Source organism: Dendrobates tinctorius, unplaced genomic scaffold (assembly GCF_039654945.1).
Source record: "Dendrobates tinctorius isolate UK_male_01 unplaced genomic scaffold, ASM3965494v1 ptg000073l, whole genome shotgun sequence".
NCBI classification, from domain to species: Eukaryota; Metazoa; Chordata; class Amphibia; order Anura; family Dendrobatidae; genus Dendrobates; species Dendrobates tinctorius.
The window spans coordinates 4644411-4663918 of NW_027361741.1; the positions used below are offsets into that span (position 1 = coordinate 4644411).

General features: G+C 45.9%; 1 protein-coding gene across 2 annotated transcripts in view; it reads right to left on the reverse strand.

Annotated features, from left to right (window-relative positions):
- The window catches only part of SART3 (spliceosome associated factor 3, U4/U6 recycling protein), a 70442-nt gene that overhangs the window by 33368 nt on the left and 17566 nt on the right, over nt 1–19508 (reverse strand). For both annotated transcript variants that reach the window (XM_073582580.1, XM_073582579.1), the window contains exons 2-7: nt 17068–17194; nt 5810–5914; nt 5453–5637; nt 5218–5323; nt 909–1033; nt 18–173 (exon numbers count right to left, since the gene is read on the reverse strand). In XM_073582580.1, the coding sequence (XP_073438681.1) occupies nt 18–173; nt 909–1033; nt 5218–5323; nt 5453–5637; nt 5810–5914; nt 17068–17194 (804 nt within the window). The remainder of the gene's footprint in view (nt 1–17; nt 174–908; nt 1034–5217; nt 5324–5452; nt 5638–5809; nt 5915–17067; nt 17195–19508) is intronic.

Genomic DNA, 19508 nt, shown 5'->3' on the forward strand with positions numbered 1-19508 from the left:
TCCAGTTTGATACTCACAAGATACTGTGTATATCTAGCCCAAAGGTCTGGCACTAAGCAGTTGTCAGCCAAGGCACGTTCGAAAATAAGCTGGATACGAGCAGGGTCTCCTTCTTTCACTTCAAAGTCAATGTAAGCTTGGTACTCTGCCAATTTTGGCGTTTCAGCAGCCAGCTAATGGGGCACAAGATGGAGGTTACAGCCACTATGGCCATGAACACGGCTGATATTCTTAATACTGGTGTACAGTATGAGCTTTTTGAAAAGGTAGTGTCCTTTTTTTTTTTTCAACAGTCCCTTCATTCAGTTTCAATATTTTAAGAATCCACAAAATTTGGGGAAAACAGGCTTTTGTGCTACATACTTGGTAGAAAGATTACTATAAGTTCACCAGTCATTCATACTTAAAAATATGGCTGGACATCATGCACACAGCAAGGTCTGTATAGGGACAACACTGTACTATACAGCCATAAGCACGGTGTGCCTCAGCATGGAACCTCCCAACGTCGAACTATTCTATCCGGTCGTAAACCTACACATGGTGATCCCCAATACAAACCATCTTACCCTGTCGTAAACATCAGCATAGTGCCCTCCATGTCGAATCACCTTACCCTGTTGTAGACCTTAGCATGGTGCCCATCTTACCCAGCCCACTACTAGGACAGCCTGTTCTCAATCTGAAGGTTTGTCCCCATTAAAATAAAACCACCTATATGTGCCCTCCGTGGTGAAGCCGTTCCGGCAGTGTCGGCACTCGCGTTCCCGGGGATTACGTCAGGTGGTTATGATACTTGAGCCTTTCACCCAATCAGCTCTGGCGTCACTGTCCACGCCTTCAAGCAAATAGTTATTCTCATATATTGTGTCAGCATATTAAGAAATAAGGATGGTTACAGCGCTCACCAATCCGTCCTCATAAGGCTCGTACTTTTCCATTTGTTTTATCGCTTTCTTATAGTTCTGACTGACCGATTCTGCAATGGGTTCTTCAGACCATTCTTCATACTCTGTATAAGTTGATGCCATATCTATAACGGATACAATAAAGCGCAATGTAGAAGCATTTCATACATTTTACTGATCCCAGGAATTGCTTATACTGTGTCTTGCTGCATGATTATTATTGTTAAGTGTAATTACTGAATGTATACTTAACCAAAATGTGGTGAGATTCAAGCTAAAAACTGGAGACTATTTGTTATCTGCCCAGTCACAAAGTGTTTGGTTTTGCATTTTGTTCACCTATAACATTCAAAATCTTCAGGGCTCAATACTCCCCATATTCCTCCTCCATTCGAGATCTCTTGCCTTTTATTGTCTTGAAGATACCAGAGAAGTAGTGTCCATACCCCTTAAAATGGTGGCCTTTATACAGCAGATTGTGGTGCAAAACTACTGGAAAAGTTACAACATTTTTGTGCACCTCAAACCTCTGCAATAATAGTGTCTTTTGGCTTTTTTACTACAGTCCTGGCCAATTCAGCCAGCCAACTTTATGTGAAAAAAAAAATAATGTCAAAATTGCCATAATCTATGAAATGTGTAGACTGACATACATTTTTTAAGAGTGGTGCACAGCAGTAGAAAGATGTTTCAAATTATTTAAGAGATTCATATTAAGAATTGGGTACATCTCACTCCAGTGCTGCCTATATTAAAACTGGTCTATAAAAGGCCAGAGGGTGGGAAAAATTAGATTTATTTTTTTTACAGTTATAACTAGCAATGACTTAAAGGTGACCTGTAATGTTAAAAAACGCTAGTAACCTGCAGCTATGGGTTTAATATGCAGGTTAATAGCATTCTGAAGCTGCCCGGCGCACCAAACAAACCTCCACTGCTGGGAAGAAATAAACTTTATTCCTCCCAGGAGCCTCAGGCTTTCAGTCATAGAGCAGGAGCGCGGTACAGGCTTTGCTTACCATGCACTGAGTGGTGACTGAAACCTTGCCTCTACGACTGAAAGCCCGAGCCTGCCGGGAGGAACAACATTCATTTACTCCCGGCAATGAAGCTCTCAGTGAAGGCACCAGGCAGCTATAGAACGCTGTTAACCAGCAGATTAAACCCCTATCTGCATGTTAATAGCGTTTTGTTACATGCCAGGTTCTCTTTAAACAATCAACCAAATAAAATTGCCATGTCCTCTTCCTCTCCCTTACAATCCAGTGTGTGGCTCTAAGACAATTTCCATGAAAAGGAGCCTCAACTCTATGCCCTGCCTTCCATTAGGAGAAATAGGTTGTTAAAAAAAATATCCGGGACTTTAACCCCTTTACCCCCAAGGGTGGTTTGCACGTTCATGACCAGGCCAATTTTTACAATTCTGACCACTGTCCCTTTATGAGGTAATAACTCTGGAACGCTTCCATGGATCCCGGTGATTCTGACATTGTTTTCTCGTGACATATTTAATTGATATAACTTCCGTTTATTTGTGGAAAAAAAACGGAAATTTGGCGAAAATGTTGAAAATTTCGCAATTTTCCAACTTTGAATTTTTATGCCCTTAAATCACAGAGATATGGCACACAAAAAACTTACATTTCCCACATGTTTAATTTACATCAACATAATTTCGGAACCAAAATTTTTTTTTGTTAAGAAGTTATAAGGGTTAAAAGTTGACCAGCAATTTCTCATTTTTGCAACACCATTTTATTTTTACAGACCACATCACATTTGAAGCCACTTTGAGGGGTCTATATGATAGAAAATACGCAAAAGTGACGCCATTCTAAAAACTGCACCCCTCAAGGTGCTCAAAACCTCATTCAAGAAGTTTATTAACCCTTTAGGTGCTTCACAGGAATTTTTTGAATGTTTAAAAAAAAAAAAAAAAAAAATGAACATTTAACTTTTTTTTCACAAAAAAATTACTTCAGGTCCAATCTTTTTTATTTTACCAAGGGTAACAGGAGAAATTGGACTGTAAAAGATGTTGTGCAATTTGTCCTGAATACGCTGATACATGGTATGTGGGGGGGGGGGACCACTGTTTGGGTGCATGGCAGAGCTCAGAAGGGAAGGAGCGCCTTTTGACTTTTTCAATGCAAAATTGGCTGGAATTCAGATCGGACGCCATGTCACGTTTAGGTACATCAGGGGCTCTCCAAACAGTGGAAACCCCCCACAAGTGACCCCATTTTGGAAACTAGACCCCCTAAGGAACTTATCTAGATGTGTGGTGAGAACTATGAACCCCCAAGGGCTTCACAGACGTTTATAACGTACAGCCGTACAATTAAAAAATCATATTTTTTCCACAAAAATGATCTTTTCACCCCAAATTTTTAATTTTCATAAGGGTAACAGGACCCCAAAAGTTATTGTGCAATTTGTCCTGAGTACGCCGATACCCCATATGTGGGGGTAAACGACTATTTGGGCGCATGGCAGAGCTCGGAAGGGAAGCAGCGCCATTTGACTTTTTTGGCTGGAATTGAGATCGGACGCCATGTCGCGTTTGGAAAGTCCCTGATGTGCCAAAACAGTGGAAACCCCCCACAAATGACACCATTTTGGAAACTAGACCCCCCCCAAGGAACTTATCTTGATGTGTGGTGAGCACTTTGAACCCCCTCAGGGTAACCTTTGACTGATCTCTCCTTCAAACCACATATCCAAGACCTTTCAACTTCCTGATGACTCCAACTGAAAGATATTTCCCGTATCTGCACATTCTTTAACAAGAATCTGCAAAAACACTAGGGCATGCCCTAATCATCTCCCGCCTCGTCTACTGCAACCTCCTGCTATGTGGTCTCTCTTCTAACACTTTCGCACCCCTTCAATCTATCCTAAACTCTGCTGCCCGAATAATCTACCTATCCTTCCACTATTCCCAGGCCTCTCCTCTCTGCCAATCCCTTTACTGGCTCCCCATTGCCCAGAGACCCCAGTTCAAAACACTAATCATGGCATATAAAGCCACCACAACCTGACTCCTCCACCATACATCTGTGACCTAATCTACAAGTATTTACCTGCACACAACCTCCAATCCTCACAAGATCTTCTTCTCTACTCCTCTCCTATCGTATACAAGATTTCTCCAGAGCATCCCCCTTATTCTGGAACTCTCTGCCCCAACATATCAGACTCGTCTAACTGTGGAAACCTTCAAAAGCTACCGCTTCCGACAAACGTAAAACCTGCAGTAACACTTATTCCATCAAACCTTGGCATGACCAGCATTACCCTCACCTACTGTATCCTCACGGGCAGGGTCCTCTCTCCTCAAGTACCAGTCGGTGACTCGCTCTGTTCAAGATTATTGTACTTGTTTTTTTTGTTATGTAACCCCTTTTCACATGAAAAGCGCAATGGAATAAATGGCGCTATAATAAATAATAACAACAACAACATAGCATGGCTAAAGCTCTAAACTAAACTACATAAAAACTGAAAAAGAAAAGTTTTGAAAAATATTAAAAACACAAACATTCAGATCACCCCCCTTTTGCCCCATTAAAATAAAACAGAAAAAAATACACATTTGGTATCACTGAGTTCATAAATGTCCGATCAAAATCTAAAGTAAATTAATCCAATTGGTAAATGGCATAACAAGAAAAAAAAAAAAAAAAAAAAAGCCAGAATTACAGTTTTCTGGTCGCCAAAACATTGCAATGAAATGCAAAAACAGGAGATCAAAACGTAGCATCTAACCATATATGGTATCAATAAAAACATCAGCCAAAGCCGCAAAAAATAAGCCATCACCCAGCTCCAGAGAATGAAAACGTCACGGGTCTCAGAAAATGGCAAAGATTTTTTTCATATAAATTTTGGAATTTTTTTTCACCACTTAAATAAACTATGCATGTTTGGTATCTGCGTACTAGTACTGACCCAGGGAAACATGCTGGCAGGTCGGTAATACCATATAGTGCGTATGGTAAATAAAAAAAACCCAAAAACAATTGTGGAATTGCACTTCTTTTTGCAACTTCACAACACTTCGAATTTCTTTTTCTCTTTCCAGCACACTACATGATAAAATAAATATGGTCATTTAAGAATACAACGCTTCCTGAAAAAAAACACGCCCTCATACGGCCATAATGACAGAAAAATAAAAAAAGGTTATGGCTCTTGGAAAAAGTGGAGGAAAAAAACAAACGAAAAATAGAAAAAAAAAAATAAAATAAAATCGCCCAGGGGTTAAACAGTGGTTTTATTCATTTAGGTATTCCTAATGAGAACTTACCTCGAAGGGGTACACCTAGCTGGCGTTTGAAAAGCGTGTGGATCCTCTCAAGTTGGGTAGTCAGCATCTGCTGTTGTTCTGCTGAAGGAATGGTACCTGGCAAAGGCTAATACATAAGAAGTAAGGCAATTCATAAGTAACTTTTCTACATATTTCAACCAATTCATAGCAAGAAGTCTACATACATCAACATCCACAATTAACTAGATATTCCGGTATCCAGAGAATAAATTACCTGTAAGGTTCCTAATATTGCATTCTCAAACTCCCTGTAGGCATCCCATATGGCCGATCCTTTGGTCATGTGGAGTCCAACAGCTGTTAATGCTCTCTCAAAGATAGAGCGAACCTTGGCAATGCCACCCTCTTCTCCCATCCCTCCAATAGAATACTGTGCATACTCCAACCAAATTTCTGGACCTAAAGAGAACATACATATTTGTGACTATATAATCATTTCTGCTTTCTCACTATAATGTACGGTGTTCAGATAAATCACGTGTGGCATTGATATCTCATACATGATGCTACACAGTGCACGAGACAGATGATGTGGTATGGGGTGGATGGAATATAGACAATTGGAGCTTACAGATGTAATCTTTCACAGCTTTCTCAAACAGCTCATAAACAACCTCACGACTTGACGTGTCTTCTGCAATCTTCATTTCATCTTTCAACCAATCCAACCATATCTCTGCAGGTAAAGAATACACAAATAACGGTCAAAATTAATAATTAATGTATACAGTATGTCGAGATAACACATTAATGAGAGCTAATTTACCTGAAGAAATCCTAAATACAATGGGAAAAAATAGGCATTTGATACACTGACGATTTTGCAAGTTTTCCTACCTACAAAGAATGGAAAGGTGTGTAATTTTTATCGTAGGTACACTTGAACTGTGAAAGACAGAATGTTTAAAAAAAAAAAAAAAAGAATTCAGAGAAATCACATTGTATGATTTTTACAGTTCCCTGAAAAATGCCCACAGGAAAATTGCCCACATGGAAAATTGCCAATTGCACGTGGTGTAAGCCAGCTCTTTATGTGCATGTCAGCACTTGCTGACTACTGGTATATGTTTTACTGCAGGATATTTCTGCACAATTGTCATTCTGTGCTCTCTGTTTGTGTTTGAGTCAGTGGGTGGTATGAACAGTGTCCTACCGACTTGTTCATATGTGTGCATGTCACATGTGTTTTTAATCCAGTTTTTTCCGTGCCTATGCATGATTTGAGAGACCCCACCCCCCTCGTGTGACATGCACATAAAGAGCTGGCTTACACCACGTGCCCATACCAGGAAGCGCCTGTCTTCATCCTGTTCATTTAGACACTGTTCACATGTTCAGGTTTTAAATACATTAGATAGGGACTGCTTCAATAGGGGTTACCTTGACGCGGTGGAGCAGCTTGGTATACATTTTTTTTTTTTGCAAAAAAACGTATCGAATAAATACCCTGTATTTGTTATCTTTTTATCAGCACTTGCTGACTACTGGTATATGTTTTACTGCAGGATATTTCTGCACAATTGTCATTCTGTGCTCTGTTTGTGTTTGAGTCAGTGGGTGGTATGAACAGTGTCCTACCGACTTGTTCATATGTGTGCATGTCACAAGTGTTTTTAATAGATAGATGTGGTCTGCTCTCATCTCTTACTGATTCTGCCTTACTCCTCCCACCAGCCCAAAACAGCAGCACATGAGAACCAGCAATGTGATCCAGAGGAGCCATCACTGCTATCAATACTCACAAAAGTATCACATTGTTATCTGTGGAGTTACATGGGACTGCAGGTCACATCTAATACATCATCATCTCAGTGGGAGCCCATCAAAAGCAGAGAGCTGCTGGCAGAGATAGTTGTTCCTGAAAGCCTAGAAGGCACAGCAGAAAGGTGAGATTCTGCCACTTGTACCACCTTGTGTTCTTGCTGAGAATGTATGTTTTTGCAGTGGTGTAACTGGAGTCTGATGGGCCCCAGTGCGAAATTTGGACCTGCCCCCCCACACACACACGTTGTTCAGATGTATGGGCCCCCGTATTGTTATAAATTCTATAAAGAATGAATTGCCCCCTTCATTATGTAGTAAAATGTCCCCCATCCTGGTATATATGCCCATCATCCTGGTGAATATGTCCCAATGCTGGTATATATGGTCCCCATCCTGGTATATATGGGTCCACATGGTCTCCATCCTGGTATATATGCCCCCTTCCTGGTATGTGTGTCCCCAATCCTAGTGTATGTGTCCCCATTCTGCCCCTAATGCATAATTAAAAACAAAAACATTCTACTCACCTTTCCTATGTTCCCACATCGCCTTGTGTCTTTTGTAGCCAACGCACAGCCCGGCAGCTGACATCGTAGTGTGCACCAATGTCATGCGCTGCTCCCTGTGGCTTCACCTCCAACGTCAGCTCACAGCCACTGCATGTGTCGCAGTGTAGCATTATCGCAGTGCAGGGACCCGACGGGTCTCTGCAACACGATGCATGTTATCTGGATCTGCATCTTCAGTGAGGACAGAGATCCAGCAGCAGGCACCTGTACCCCTGTGCCTGGTCATAGCCTTGATCCCTGCGACCACAGTCGTTACACCTCTGTTTTTTTCTGTTGGTGAACCTATAGTCTTACCAATGTGTGTTCACCTCACCCTGTGTTGTCTGAGTGGTGTTCTACTCATGGGGATCGAGTGTGGGCATTCAGTGGGATGAGCCCTGGTTCTTGCAGGCTCTCAAAAGACAGCCAGGCCAGCAGACAAGAACACCCACTGACCCATGTGTCTCCATAGTGATGTCACTGACCAACAGAGGACCCGGAAGTGCCAGAGCAGCGCCGTTCTCCCATTGATTTCAGTGGCAGTGAATCTGGCGCTTGCACTTCCTTCCCTGTCCACTTATGACTGCCAAGAGAATAAGAGTGAACAGATCCTACGTAGTTATGTATCATACACGTATACTGCAGGTGTAGGCAGGCATAGGATGAAATAAAATGCAGAATGGATTTGAATAATGGTCTCTAGGCTCATGCACGCCACACAGAGTGGAATGACAACTCGTAAGAACAGAATCTGTACTCTGGGACTAGGCACGAGTGAACCGAACTTATAGAACCCAGAGAAGTAACCTGGGCCCAGAGACCTTTATTGAAATCCATTCTGCGTTTTCTTTGCTGCCTGTGCTGTGCTGTATTGTATTTCAGTGGAGCCCATGGAAGTCACCGGGCTTTCCTTGTAGACATTATTTCACATGTTCCTTCCAGCGCTTCCCTCCCATTGTTTCAAATTGGCAATCCTGTCATTCCTTTTGGTACAACCCCAGTGAACAATGGCGTTCCTGCTGTGCCAGCCAATTGTGTTTTGGTTAGCTAAAACATGTACAGTAATAGATCTATCCCCATATTTTTTAATTTTTTTTCAATAAAAGTGTATTTAGAGTTCATCTAAAGTATTCTATTTCTTCATGTAGTGCAAACAATGGAGTTTTCAAGAAGCCAGAGGAACAACAAAGTTATGATTTACTTGGGGTTTGAATATCTTGCATTTCATACTATCAACGCAGAGGTGACTTGAAGATGCCGACTGCATCACTCGTCAAAGTGCCATTCAATTCTCAAAACAAAAGATGATGACGTAGTTCAAGAACCAACAGAACATTATCATGACTCCTGCCCTCAAAAAGCAGAAGCAAATGTGCTTCTGTGCTGCAGAGCATCTCACCAAGAATTCTATATTATTCTCCTGCCCTGCAGCGCATCTCACCTATACCTTAATACTATCCCCCTGCCCTGCAGAGCATCTCACCTATACCTGTATACTATCCCCTGTCCTGCAGAGCATCTCACCTATACCTGTATACTATCCCCCTGTCCTGCAGAGCATTTAACCTATAATTCTATACTATTCTCTGCCCTGCAGAGCATCTCACCTATAATTCTATATTATCGTTCTGCCCTGGAGAGCATCCACGTATGCTTGCATACTATACCCCTGTCCTGCAGAGTGTTTAACCTATAGATCTATGCTATTCTCTGTCCTGCAGAGCATCTCACCTATAACTCGCTACTGTTTTCCTGTGGGTATTCATGCCTGTGGGCAATTTTCTGTGGGCATTTTTCACATATCATGTGAACATCCTCACCTTGCACCTCAAATATCATAGATCTGAAACTTTATGATGCTGCAATTGGCAATTTTCAGTGTGGGCAATTTTCCGCGTGGGCAATTTTCTGGTCACCGATTTTTACATCATTAATTTGCATTTTTTAACATGAAATAAGTATTTGATACAATAGAAAAACAGAACTTAATATTTGGTACAGAAACCTTTGACCCAGCCATGACCCATCTTCAATGTTCTTCGTGAGGGAAGAAGGTTGTTGGTCAAAATCTCGAAATCCATGAGCCCATCCATCCTCCCTTCAATATGGTGCAATCGTCCTGTCCACTTTGCAGTATTGCACCCGAAAAGTATGATGTTTCCCCACCATGCTTCACGGTTGGGACGGTGTTCTTTGGGTTGCATTCATCCTTCTTCCTCCAAACACGGCAAGTGGAGTGGATACCAAAAAGTTCTATTTTTGTCTTATATGACCACATGACTTTCTCCTATGCCTCCTCTGGATCATCAAGATGGTCATTGGCAAACTTCAAATGAGGCTGAATGTGCTGGTGTGAGCAGGGAGACCTTGTGTCCCCTGCAAGATTTTAATCCATGACGGTGTAAGTGTGTTACCAACGGTAATGTTTGAGACTGTGGTCCCAGCTCTATACAGGTCATTGACCACGTTCTCCTGTGAAGTTCTGGGCTGATTCTTGACCTTTCTCAGAATCATCCTTATCCCACAAGGAGAGATCTTGCATGTAGCCCCAGACCGAGGAAGATTGACAGTCATCTTGTGTTTCTTCCATTTTCTAATAATTGTGTTGTCTTCTCATCAAGCTGCTTGCCTATTGTTCTGTAGACCATCCCACCCTTGTGCAGGTCTAAAATTTTGTCCCCGGTGTCATTAGACAGCTCTTTGGTCTTTGCCATAGTGGAGAGGATGTAGTTTGATTTATTGTGTAGACAGGTCTTTTATACAGGTAATGAGTTCAAACAGGTGCAAAAAATACAGGTAACGAGTGCAGGTAACAAGTCCGTTTATCATTTGCGTTACACCGCGGCATAACGCGATGTAACGCAATCCGTTAACGCTGCCATTAACCCCCATTATCGGGCACATCACCAACACATGCCATAATCGGCATGTGCTAGTGATGTGCAGTCATTCTGTGACGGACCATCGGACGCAGGCTGTAGCGTCCGAGGGTCCGCCACCGCTATCGCAGATGAAGCATCTGCGCTAGCGGTATAGCATAACACGATCGCGTTATGCTATAGCGATAACGCAGTCCGTCAACGCTCTGCATTAACGCAGTATGAACCTGGCCTAAGAGGTCTTAAAGAGCCAGAATTCTTGCTGGTTGGTAGGTGATCAAATACTTCATGCAATAAAATGAAAATTAATTATGTAAAAATCCTATATTATTATTTTTAGATTCTGTCTCTCAAAAGTTGAAGTGTACCTTTGATAAAAAAACAAACAAAAAAACAAAAAACAAAACAGGATTTTTGGGTCGCTTACCGTAAATTCTGTTTCTCGGAGCCTTCATTGGGGGACACAGTATGCTGCTGCCACTAGGAGGCTGACACTATGCATAGAAAAAGGTTAGCTCCTCCTCCGCAGTTTACACCCCACCGACCGGCAGGAGATTCCTCAGTTAGTGAGAAAGCAGTAGGAGAAGTAACAGAATAGATTGAAACAGAACAGACAACTCAACTGCAAGAACAAACAACATGAAAACAGGAGTTGCCGAACATGGGAGGGTACTGTGTCCCCCAATGAAGGCTCCGAGAAACAGATTTTACGGTAAGCGACCCAAAAATCCTGTTTTCTCTATCGCTTCATTGGGGGACACAGAAACCATGGGACGTCCCAAAGCAGTCCCTGGTGAGGGAAAGCAAACTTCCATCAGGCCAGCGGACTCACCACCACTGCCTGCAGGATCCTTCTTCCTAGGCTGGCATCCGCCGAAGCGTAGGTGTGGACCCTGTAGAATTTCACAAACGTGTGAACAGATGACCAGGTTGCAGCTTTGCAAAGCTGCAGTGCGGAAGCTCTGTGGTGCACCGCCCAGGAGGCACCCACTGCCCGGGTAGAGTGAGCTCTAGTTCCAGAAGGGGGCCACTCGATGTTTGACCCGGTAGGCTTCCAAAATTGCCGATCTGATCCAGCGAGCAATAGTAGCTTTGGAGGCCGGCTGACCTTTCCGCGCCCCATCTGGAATGATGAAGAGAGAGTATGTCTTCCGCAAATGAGTCGGCCTAGCCAGGTAGACCTTCATCGCCCTGACCAGGTCTAGCTTGTTCAAGGAGGGCGAGTTGGACCCGGACAAAAGGACGGGAGAACAATATCCTCATTCAGGTGGAAAGTGGATATCACCTTAGGAAGGAAAGAGGGCGGGGGGCCGCAGGACCACCTTATCCTGGTGGAGCACCAAGAAAGGAGAGCGACAAGAAAAGGCCGCCAACTCTGACACGCGCCGGATGGAGGTGATGGCCACCAGGAAGGCAACTTTACAGGAAAGAAGGGAAAGGGAAGCTTCCCTGAGAGGTTCGAAGGGAGGACCTTATAGAACCTCGAGAACAAGAATAAGATCCCATGGATCCACAGGCGCGCGGTACGGAGGTGCCGCATGAACCAGTTCCTGAAGAAAGGTCTTGACCTGCGGACGGGAGGTCAACGTCTTCTGGAACAGAATGGAAAGCGCCGAGACTTGACCCTTTAAGGAGCTGAGGGCAAGGCCCGCATCAAGGCCTGACTGGAGGAACGCTAGGACAGAGAGAAAAGGCCATGGGCGGAATGTCATTGGCCTCGCACCAAGCGAAATAGGCCTTCCATGTACGATAATAAATCTTGGAAGACGAAGGCTTTCTAGCCCGGATCATGGTGTGAATAACCCATTCTGAAAAACCTGAATGTTTCAGAACTGCGGTCTCAACAGCCACGCCGTTAAATTGAGCGGCCGAGAATTGGGGTGGCAAATCGGACCCTGAGACAGCAAATCTGCTCTGTCTGGAAGCTTCCAGGGAGCGTCCGTGAGCAGGTTGACGATGTCCGAGAACCAAGCTCTTCTGGGCCAATCTGGAGCGATGAGGATGACCGGAACTCCTTCCACCTTGATTTTCTTCAACAGCTTGGGAAGAAGAGGAAGGGGAGGGAACAGGTAGGGGAACTTGAACTGAGACCAGGGAACGGTCAGAGCATCGGCGCCCACTGCGAGAGGATCTCGGGCTCTGGATACGAACTGTGGGACCTTCCTGTTCATGCGAGACGCCAGTAGATCTACGTTGTCCTCCAACGACAACAAATCTGATGGAAGACGTCCAGATGTAAGGACCACTCTCCCGCCGTGAGACCCTCGCGGCTGAGAAAATCGGTGGCCCAGTTGTCCATGCCGGGAATGTGCACCGCGGAAATCGCTGGGACTGATATCTCTGCCCAGTGAAGAATCTTGGACACTTCTGCTAGAGCAGAGGAACTCCGTGTTCCCCCTTGGTGGTTGACATATGCCACTGCTGTAGCATTGTCCATCTGAATCCGGATTGGCAGACCCCTGGAAGTCTTTCCCAGTGAGTGAGAGACAGATAAAACGCCCGTATCTCGAGGACGTTGCTAGGCAGACTTGTCTCTTGAGTCGCCCACCGACCCTGAACAGTGTGATTGCGAAACACTGCACCCCAGCCTAGAAGGCTGGCGTCCGTTGTCACAATCTGCCAGTGAATCGGGAGGAATGACCGGTCTAGGGAAATGAGGGGTGACGTCAGCCACCAATTGAGGGATTGTTTGACTCGGGGCAAAAGGCGAATTGGACAATCCAGGGAAAGGACAGACCTGTGCCACTGAGACAGGATGGCCCGTTGAAGCGGTCTTGAATGAAATTGGGCAAAGGGGACCGCTTCGGCCGTCGCCACCATCTTTCCCAAAACCTTCATGGCTGACCGGAGAGATGGAAGCCGAGTGCTCTGCAGTGATCGTATGTCTCGCCGCAGAGAGAACATCTTCTCTTGTGGAAGAAAAACCCTCGCTCGACGGGTGTCGAACAATAGGCCTAGAAACACAAGGCGTTGAGTCGGAACCAGGCAGGACTTCTTTTTGTTGACGAGCCACCTGAAATTGGACAGGGTGTCGAGAAGGATGGTAAGACTTTGGCGAGTCTGGAGAAAAGACGGAGCTTTGATTAGAATATCGTCGAGGTACGGAAAAAGGACGAGACCTCTGCTCCTCAACGAAGCCATCAACGCCGCCATGATCTTTGTAAATACTCTGGGCGCAGTGGATGCAAAGAAACCCGGAACCAAGGCAGGGTCCTTTGGAGGTCGGGACTCGAAGAAACGATCCCGGGGCCGAGAGGTGAACTCTATCTTGTATCCTCAGGATACAACTTCCCTGACCCAAGCGTCTTCTACTGAAGCAAGCCAGATGTCTCTGAAGAAAAGGAGTCGACCGCCCAGTTGGGAAGGCGCCTCGGGGGTCCGTTGATAGTCATGCTGAAGTGGACCGTCCAGTTCTGGACCTGGAGGATCTTCCCTGGGAAGAGTGAGATCGCCAGGAGGGAGTGGGCCTAAAGGAGACTTTCTTCCTATCCTGGCGTGCTTGCGGCCTTTGTTGTTGAAAAAGGATTCTGCCGTTGCGAAAGGGCCGAAACTGACGTCTTGGAGGAGGTCTACGAGGCTTGGACTGAGGAAGAAGAGAGCTTGTGCCTCCAGTGGCGTCTTTAATAATCTGATCCAGCTGGGATCCGAAAAGACGCGCTCCCTGAAAAGGCAGATTGGTAAGAGACTTTTTTGAAGACAAAACCGCCTGCCAAGCCTTGAGCCAAATTGTATGCCGGATTGCTACCACGTTGCTGGACGCTTGAGCTGCGCAAGATGCAGCATCCAAGGAGGCAGAGACCAGATAATCCCCTGCATGGGAGATCTGCTAGCTCTGCCAAACGTTCTGGTTGGGCTTTATCTAAAATGCCCTGGTGGAGATCCTCTGCCCAAGTAGCTATGGCCTTAGCGACCTAAGTTGAAGCGAAGGCAGGGCTCAGCGCTGTCGCAGCCGCATCGACCGCTGACTTTGCTAAGGATTCTATGATCCTATCGTTAGAATCCTTCAGAGACACCACACCTGAAATCGGGAGGACCGTGTTGTTAGATAGTCTGGACACGGGAGCGTCTACAGAGGGAGAGGCCGACCAATTGTTGGTGAGCTCTTTTGAAAATGGATACAGCACGCCGAGGCGCTTCCCTTTTTGAAAGCGCCTGGTCGGATTTTCTCTCTCCCTGGTAAGGAGCTTGTCAAACTCTGAGTGCAGGGTGAAGACTCTGGAAGGTGTTTCTGCCCGTCTGAACGAAACCTCCTGATCTGAGGGTTTCACAGGGGAGTCTGTGATTTCAAAAGTGTGGTTAATCGCAGCAATGAGGTTCTGCACCGTAACCTTCATGTCCGCGTCATGGTCTGAATCCAGCTCTAAAATCTCCTCGGATGGAGCGTCCGAGAACGCCTCGCCTGACTCGGGGGAGGAGGCACGGGAAGGAGACTGGGAAGGACTATGCGGTGAGATGGGGCGAGGGGAGGATTCCAGCCGGGAATCCTGCATGGGCCTTTTGTGGCTGATGCTGGCTGGCTCAGATGGAACCTCTTGTGCCCTGCTGGATACTGTAGTAGTGTCCAGGGGCAACTTATCAAGAACGGCCACTAGGGACTAAAATTATCAAGAACGGCCACTAGGGACTGAGACACCTTAGTAAGATCCGCCACTGATTGTGACAGAGAAGAAGCCCAGCCAGGAATGGGGGATTCACTCTCACGGGTAGCCATAGGGAGCTCCTAGGTGGCGGATTGAATGGGATTGCTGCAGTCGAGGCAGAGGGGAGTGGGCTGACCTGAGGGAAGTTTGCATTTGCAAGAAGTACATGCAAAGAACTTGACTAAAGTGCCCGTGGGAGCAGGGGGGCGAGAATGGTCAGTCTTAGAGGTAGACATAATGGGACAGTCACTGAAGGAGTGCCGGAAGGTTGGGGGGACAGGGAGGAGGGTGTCAGTCTGCAGAAGCAGAGCTACTCACGGTCCGTTGTCCTGTGGATAACCCCAGTAAGCGATGCTGCGCAGCTCGTGTACTTGCAGGGTTGCAGGAGAATGCGGAGTCCGGCTGACGGTGTCCGGCTGCCAGATCAAAGAAAATGGCGGCTGCCAGAGGAGACTGAGGGAAAAGCGCGCTCTTTCTGAGACGACGAAGGGCAGAGCTAACCGCCGCTCTGAGAAAAAGGTACCGCCCGGTGGGCTGAGCGCTGTGACAGTGCGACAGGAGCATGAGGAGAGGCGGTGGGCGGGCCTAGGACAGGCGGGAGGGAAGCCCGCCTGAGAATGACGGCGGGGGGCATGGCCACGACACTGTAGTAGGCCCAAATTAATAGCGGCGGCCGCTTGTCAGCACGGGGCGGCGCGGAGGTGACACAGCCTGAACGCTGCTGAGAGAATCCTGTCCGGGGTGAAGGGAGTGGGCTGGAGGGCAAATGCGGAGGCTGCCTGGAGGTGCGGGACGGCCGCGGAAGCCTGCAGCGCTACCGCAGCCACCCGCCCCAAAGAAGACGCTGAAGCTGCAACCGTGCTGCCTGATGAGAATGGGGGCCCAATACTCACCCTATCCTGGACCCGAGTTGATTGAAGGTACCTTGCTTGTCCTGAGTATGTCTGCGCCTCATCCAACCGACAGGCTCTGGTAGGCGAGTGGGTGGGAGATGGAAGGCAAGGACCCTCTGCATCGCTGACACGTATTCGTGTTGGCGGCCGCCCGGAGAGCTGCTGGTCCTGCTGCGGAGAGCTGTGAGGATACGGGGTGGCAGTACATGCCGTACTCACAGTCTCTTTGTGGGAGTACAGATGTGACTTTTCACTCTGTATCCCTACGGATAACCTGAAAGGAAACGACGCACATCAAGGTAGATATGGGTCTAAAGAAAGACCCATGTCCACCTCCTACTGACACTAAGCTAAACTGAGGAAATTACTGCCGGTCGGTGGGGTGTATACTGCGGAGGAGGAGCTAGCCTTTTTCTATGCATAGTGTCAGCCTCCTAGTGGCAGCAGCATACAACCCATGGTTTCAGTGTCCCCCCAAAGAAGCGATAGAGAAAATTACAAAACTTGCAAAATCGGCAGAGTATCAAATGCTTATTTTCCCCACTCTAAAATTGAAAGTAACATAATTTGCAGCTAGTTAAAGGTATTATACATTAGGTCACAAGAAAACCCATTGTCTCCATGGCTCAATAGTGAAATTTGCAGGTCAAAAGGCCCCATTTTCTGCTCTTATTCATTCCTGCTGCTCCTGAGTGCTCTCTTTTTGTTAATCCGCCTTTTGGCTCCAGAGATATGGGCCATTTTATTTTTAATTTTTATGACCTTTATTTACCAAGAGGGAAGAGGGAGTGTAATAATGAAGAGCAGACTAAAGGCACGCTTCGAATCCTGTGACCATGCTTCCTTGATAAAATCAAAAGGGGCAGATATGCAGTACATGGCCGCAGTCACTTTACAGTCGACTGTGCTGTGCAGCGCCATGCCGTAACTGAGCAATCCCGACTGCCACCGCCCCCGGGAATAGCTGATCAGTGGGGTTGTCAGGTGTCACACCCCCACTGATCAGACATTGATGACCTATCCAATGTTAAGTCCCAGACATCCTCTTTAAGTTAATATCCACAAAAAAATAACTATGCAAGTTGTCAATGTTTAGTCGTCATACCTTCAGTTAATGGGAACAGTTCACTCATCTTCTGACGGGCGCGTCTTAACCTATCCAATTCTCCTTCCTGCCGCAAGAGTTTTATGAGGTCCACGTGGCAGTTGTAGTCAAAGGCATTTATAGAAAGCTGTTAAAGAAGATCCACATTTCAGAGTAATGTCAATATGCAGTCACTAAACGGCTGATCTAGAGGTGTTCATCCAACATCACTGATGCAGAAAAATGTAAAACCTCCCAATCCAAATTTTTACTTAAAGGGACCCTGTCACTAGAAATAAAGTTGGTAGATCATGGTATTAGGATATACTTGGCTTTTGATTCATAAAGCCCTATGACTAACAACTGCTACATTTAAAGAGCTTGTCCTCTACTTTTACATTGATCACCTAAAGGTGATTGGCACAGCCACTGATGGACAAGAGCGCAAAGCCCCACAAGCACTAAAACAAGGGATGCCCTGACCCATGTACCCCTTTGAATGACGTTAGTGGGCAATAGATTGCCAGTAGTCCAGCTGGTAGTATCTGGCTCTCAGAGAAGAGCCGTAGAAAGAAGGTGCAAGCGTCATTGTTATGATCCTACTTGGGTTTTTAGCATTTGAATCCTCACAGATGAAAATTGATTTATCTTGTAACAGTACCAGCAATCACTGGCTGCAGTGGTCACGTGCACTGTCACAATCGGCAATGGATCAGGGTTTAGGTGATATATAGCTGATTTTATTAATTTTATCTACAGAACGCCAATTAAGTTAAATATCCAAATTCCTTCAATGAGACAACTGCTTTAGGCTATGTGCACACGCTGCGGATTCACCTGCGGGTTTTTCCGCGCAGATCCGCAGGTAAAACCACAGGTAAAGTGACCTGCGGTTTTCCTGCGGATTAGCCTGCGGTTTTGCCCTGCGGTTTCGCACCTCTACTATGTTAAAGGTGCGAAACCGCTGCGGAATCTGCACAAACAATTGACATGCTGTGCATGTTTGTAAACCGCAGCAAAACCGCAGCGTGAGCACAGCGGATTTGAATTGCCATAGGCTAACATAGTACTGTACCGTGTCTGCGGAACTGCTGCGTTTCCGCAGGGCCAAAAACGCTGCGGAAATGCAGCAGAATCCGCAACGTGTGCACATAGCCTTAGGCTCATGATAGGAAGAATAAAGCAAGACTTGTATACAATTGGGAGCCTTGTAGAAATACCACAGCACAATTGTTTACTTGTTCACAAGTTAAAGTGGAACTCCGCTTTGTCTGTTATTTTAGATCTAGTAGGCCTTGAAATTCCCAGTAAATTGGTGATGGTCTGCGTTTGGAGCCCCTTACTGGTCAATACAAGGACTGCTCAGAAATGTGCAGCTAAGATGGAAGAAACACTCACCATCTGCCCGATTACACATATAGAGAAGTACGGAACCACAGAATATAAAAATAAGTTAGCACTCTGCTCTGTACGCATGCTCAGGCAAATAGCAAATGGGCTTGCTGATACTTGGATATTACTCGAGTATCTGGGTGCTCGGCACTCGACCAGCCAATTGGCTGGTGCTCGGATTTGAAGCTCGAATCCCCGACTAGCATGCTTGGTACCTGTTACACAACCAATAAGCATGCCAGTCACTGTAATGCCATAGCCATCTTGGAAGGGGCATTACTGCGATTGGCTGTTCGCATTACCTCATCAGAGGTTATAAAAGGACAGTCGTCGTCAGGCACGGCTCACTGACGCCATTGCACAGCTCAGAGACAGTTCTGATTGGAGGGAGACAGCAGTTATCCAGGCCTGTGTGTGCATAGTTCAAATAATCAGAGTACTTTAGCGTTGATATTGGTGCTCATGCTGAACCATCATACCAACAGTCCTTCTAAGGGTTAATCTTGTGCTTTGCTGTTTGTATCAGATACATTCTGCTTTTATCCTAGGGACAGTTGAAGTAGCAGGGAGAGTGGCAGAACACTGCCTCTAGGCAGGGCTTAAGGGCTTTGCAGTCCGTTGCTAAATATATAGCTGCTGCTGGGGAGGTGAAAAAACTGACTATATTGTCATCAGTAGAGTATTACGTGCTTTGTGATACATTCCGTTGGTATAAAACCAATTTTTTTTAAATTACAGATAGGACTTTGCTTACAGAGACCTTGCAATTAGAAAATGCGTAAGGTGTGCTGTAAAGGATGGGGAAGTGGAAGCGCTGTTGATGGTGCATACAGACGCCGAGGACGTGGGGCAGGTGCGACTACGCCTGTTGCTGGAGCACAAGAAACATGCCCATCCACGACACATAGCTTCCTGTCCACCTTTGAAGTGAGTCACAGTACACCACTTATGAAGGCACACCACTGCGAACATGTGGTCGGTTGGATAGCAGATAATGCTTCTAGCATGATTGCCAGAAACACTCAGTCTTTCTTACGGTCCAGCCTCAACAGCCAACAGCATGGATCACT